General features: G+C 34.5%; 1 protein-coding gene across 1 annotated transcript; it reads left to right on the top strand.

Annotated features, from left to right (window-relative positions):
* Nucleotides 1–1,386: 1,386 nt before the first annotated feature.
* LOC108369224 (ribosomal protein S11) lies at nt 1,387–3,313 on the top strand. The gene is made up of 4 exons (XM_017624287.1): nt 1,387–1,476; nt 2,179–2,304; nt 2,379–2,584; nt 3,254–3,313. Exons 1-4 carry the CDS (start codon nt 1,465–1,467, stop codon nt 3,285–3,287), a joined length of 378 nt encoding a protein of 125 aa, XP_017479776.1. The 5' UTR covers nt 1,387–1,464; the 3' UTR covers nt 3,288–3,313.
* Nucleotides 3,314–3,696: the final 383 nt, after the last annotated feature.

Raw genomic sequence — 3,696 nt, 5'->3', positions numbered from 1 at the left:
TTGAATCAGTAAAAAAGCTCTATTGGCTCTTACATTCGGGTTTTGTTAGGCATTTTTTCCATATTTTTGGCCCATGTGCGCTTTTATTCGAAACCTAAATGTTTCGGTACCGAGTATCGAGAGTATTGGGTACTTAAAAGTATTGACTCAGCACATCACTACTGCTGTCGTCTCTACTATGACGTCACCAAAACAGTTGATTATGTCAAAATCACTGAGAGCCGAGTAGCGGTATCGTCATCGGCGCCACCTCTGTATTCTCTCCACCGTGAGTGCTATCCATATGAAGAGAAAAAATTTACCCGCCAATATATAGAAGTATGAGTACTTTAATTAGTTCGCCCTCTGTCCGCTGCAGGATTGCGGATTTAGCAAGCCGGGAACATTTTTTTATATCTTTTTTGTTCTTTTAAATATTATTTAAATTTTTGTTATTTAATTATAGTTGTTATGGCCTTTTTAATTAAAATCAAACTCCAAAAAATTTTATCAATAACGAAATAATTATATGAAATACTACAAGCAAAAAAAGATAATCAAACAAAATTTAATAAAATAAAATAAAATAATGTTTATGGTAAAATATAAATAAAAAAATAGTTTGGAATCGCTCCGAGTGGGGACCGAACCTGGGCGCTATTGCGTTTACTACTTCAACAACAAAACAAAACTTAGAACCTTATTTTACCATTTTAAAACCGCGTTATCCTCATTTTAAAGTTTTAAGTCTGTTTTTGCCATAAAATGCATTTAAGTTGACTATGAAAGAGTTAAAATGGTGATTACAATTAAACACAATTTTAATCGTTAAAACCTTTTTCTAACTTCTCTATGACTACGGGCCATTAACTTCAAAAGATTGCTGTGCGGAGTTTTTAAGGCCGGAATATTGCAACTAAATAAACAATTTTGCACATATGTTTCACTTAATACTCACAAATGTACAAAAACAAATAAATACGTGTTAAGCTGTGTTCTTTTACTCCTTTTATTTGCGCCAAATGAATCAAAAGAAAGTGCGAAAAGTGCAAGTTTTTTTTGAAAATAACTCTTAAATTAGTTAAAAAAAAAGTTAATCTCCGCCATCGGATTGTAATGATTGGCGTTAAAACGCGTCGATTGATACCACTCTCAAAATTTTTCTTCCATTTTTGGCCCTGTAAGCTAAAGTGCATTTTTGCCTTTAGGTGTTCCTTGAAAAGATCGCAAAAAGTACTATAGATATGCATATTTGGTTGTTCCATAACTGAACGATTGGTTATCTAGATGAATGCCGCTGTCAATTCAAATGAATTTTCCCAACGGTGTGTGTGATCAACTTGAATTTCAAGTCTTTAAAGTAAAATCTTGCACGTGTAACTGCAACCTAAGCGATCCAATGTAACTAATTTTTTTTTAACGAATATACTTCATTTCCTTTACTCGTTGATTTCACTTCCTGCGATTCTTTTCTTTTACCCCAATATGGCTGATCAGGTAAGATGCAGTATCGTGGTGGATATTTTGCAAACATTTAGAAAATTATGAAATTAAATTTTAAAGCGTATCTTGTGTTTACCGTAATGTGTATATGACCAAAACAAACTGGACGACCAATGTCCATAAATGAAAATGTGTGAGATATTGAACACCATGTGGTATTGGGTTGACGGGTATTTGCGAAAAAAATGGAAAATTTATCGGCAAAATATAATAAAGAAAGCACTATGTATAAAGATATGCCATTTTTGTCGCATTTTCATTTCATTTTATGTGCCAACTTTTCGGGCATGTTCAACATTTCACATCCGATAGAATTTGTAGGTTGAGCCCATAGTGAAATAATATATTTAGACTTAGTTGGTTCATGGGTTGATCCTATCTCAAATAGCCAGTTGAAGTGAAAAAATCCCATGAACCAACGACTCATGAAAAAATCCAACTGCCTGTTTATTATGTTTTTCTCGGCGGCCGACACTTTACTGACGAGCAATTTTCTACACCGGTTATGCCGAAGGAAATCGCCCAACGCAAAAAAAGGCTGCAGAAGTATTGCTATAGGTCTAGGATTTCGCACATCTAAGTTGTATTTCATCTTTACCTACTAATCTATTCTTTTTATTTGCATGGACTCACACCATTGTGTATCGCTTCTGCTGGAATATATGTTATATAATAATGAAATTAATAACATTCTAGAACGAAAGGGCATTCCAAAAACAATTTGGCATCAATCTTAACAGAAAACTTAAGCCTGGAGTGACGAAGAAGAAAGTTCTCCGTCGCTATCGCGATATTGGCTTGGGTTTCAAAACCCCCCGTGAAGTAAGTTCAACTATACAAATTTCCATGCATTCTATGCCGAAACCTAAGATACATTTAATATTTTCTTTATTTAGGCCGTTGATGGTACTTACATCGACAAAAAGTGTCCATTCACTGGTAATGTGCGCATTCGTGGTCGTATTTTGACAGGAGCAGTCCGTAAATGTAAAATGCAACGCACTATTGTTATTCGACGTGATTATTTGCATTTCGTTCGCAAGTACAGCCGTTTTGAAAAGCGTCATAGGAATATGAGTGTTCATTGCTCACCATGCTTCAGGTAAGTTTGTTATTAAATACGAATACAGCAACAATAGATAAGAAGACGTGGCAATGCAAGTATCAAGGGAATTCATGAATGTTTAGATTAAGAACATTAGTCTTATGGCGTTTTCTTTTCTGCAAAACATATTTTCGCTGTCCCCTTAAATATGGACGCAGCACAAGTAAGGTTGGCTGATTTCCTAAATGCATTGATGCAAAGCATCAGCCTGCTTTATTTCTAAACTATAATTGATGTAAATGCTCAATTTGAGCAACTAAGTTCCAATTCAACATTTGAACGTGGTCGCGCATATTGGACATTTCCATCAGTTACGGTTTAGAAATAAAAAAGAAAAAATCTCAATTCAAAAAGTCAATAGCATAGAATTTGTATTTAAAACATTTGTATATAGCAATGTGATGCTTCTTAGCCAAGTAATGTTAATCCTATATAACTTTGAAGTCAGCAATTAGCTATTAATTAAGTTAAATGTTATCTGTAGTCGTCAGAGGGGCCTTAACATAGCGCACTTCAGTGCTCGTAGCTTGAATGCTGATAAGTTTAATCATGTAAATTCCCTATTAGTCCGTTTTTTGATGTCATGTCTGCGTATCTTGTTGATTATAATCATATCATTGTTTGTTGCGATTTTAATGTGAATACCCTTGTACGTGACTATTACAGCGAAAATTTCCTTGATAATGTTGCTAGTGCATAACTCTCGATGGCACACATGGCGATACCAACAAAATATGCGGTAAATTGTAGTCCAAACCTACTTGACTATTCTTACAACGCTTTTATCAACTTGCAATGTTGTGTGTCCAGACACCATTTCCAGCTATAATTACACTATGCGACAGTCAAAATCGGGATGGGATGAAACCAACGGGAAATGTTATATCGGTAAAAAAGAAGTTATACGTGTCCCGGCGTTTCGCTGGGTCACGTCTAGGAATCGAGATATATATATAACTATCATATAGGGGAAATTGTCACCTTTGGTGGTCTTTTTTTGACATAACTCGAGAACCACTAGTCCGATTTTGCTCAAACAAATTTAAAAAAATTAAAAATTACAATTCCTTTAATCTGTTCATACAACGTTTTTCTATATAATCAAGTTT

Source organism: Rhagoletis zephyria, unplaced genomic scaffold (genome assembly GCF_001687245.7).
Source record: "Rhagoletis zephyria isolate East Lansing unplaced genomic scaffold, Rhagoletis_zephyria_1.1 Rzeph_scaffold_03550, whole genome shotgun sequence".
Classification (NCBI taxonomy): Eukaryota; Metazoa; Arthropoda; class Insecta; order Diptera; family Tephritidae; genus Rhagoletis; species Rhagoletis zephyria.
The sequence above is the reverse complement of the archived record's forward strand: the minus strand, read 5'-3'. Positions and strand labels throughout refer to the sequence as shown.

Bases quoted from the DNA above. Each gene is read 5' to 3' on its own strand.
- LOC108369224 (XM_017624287.1), top strand. The intron at 2,305-2,378 runs GTAAGTTCAACT...TTCTTTATTTAG, and splicing joins GTTTCAAAACCCCCCGTGAA to GCCGTTGATGGTACTTACAT. The intron at 2,585-3,253 runs GTAAGTTTGTTA...TGACTATTACAG, and splicing joins CATTGCTCACCATGCTTCAG to CGAAAATTTCCTTGATAATG.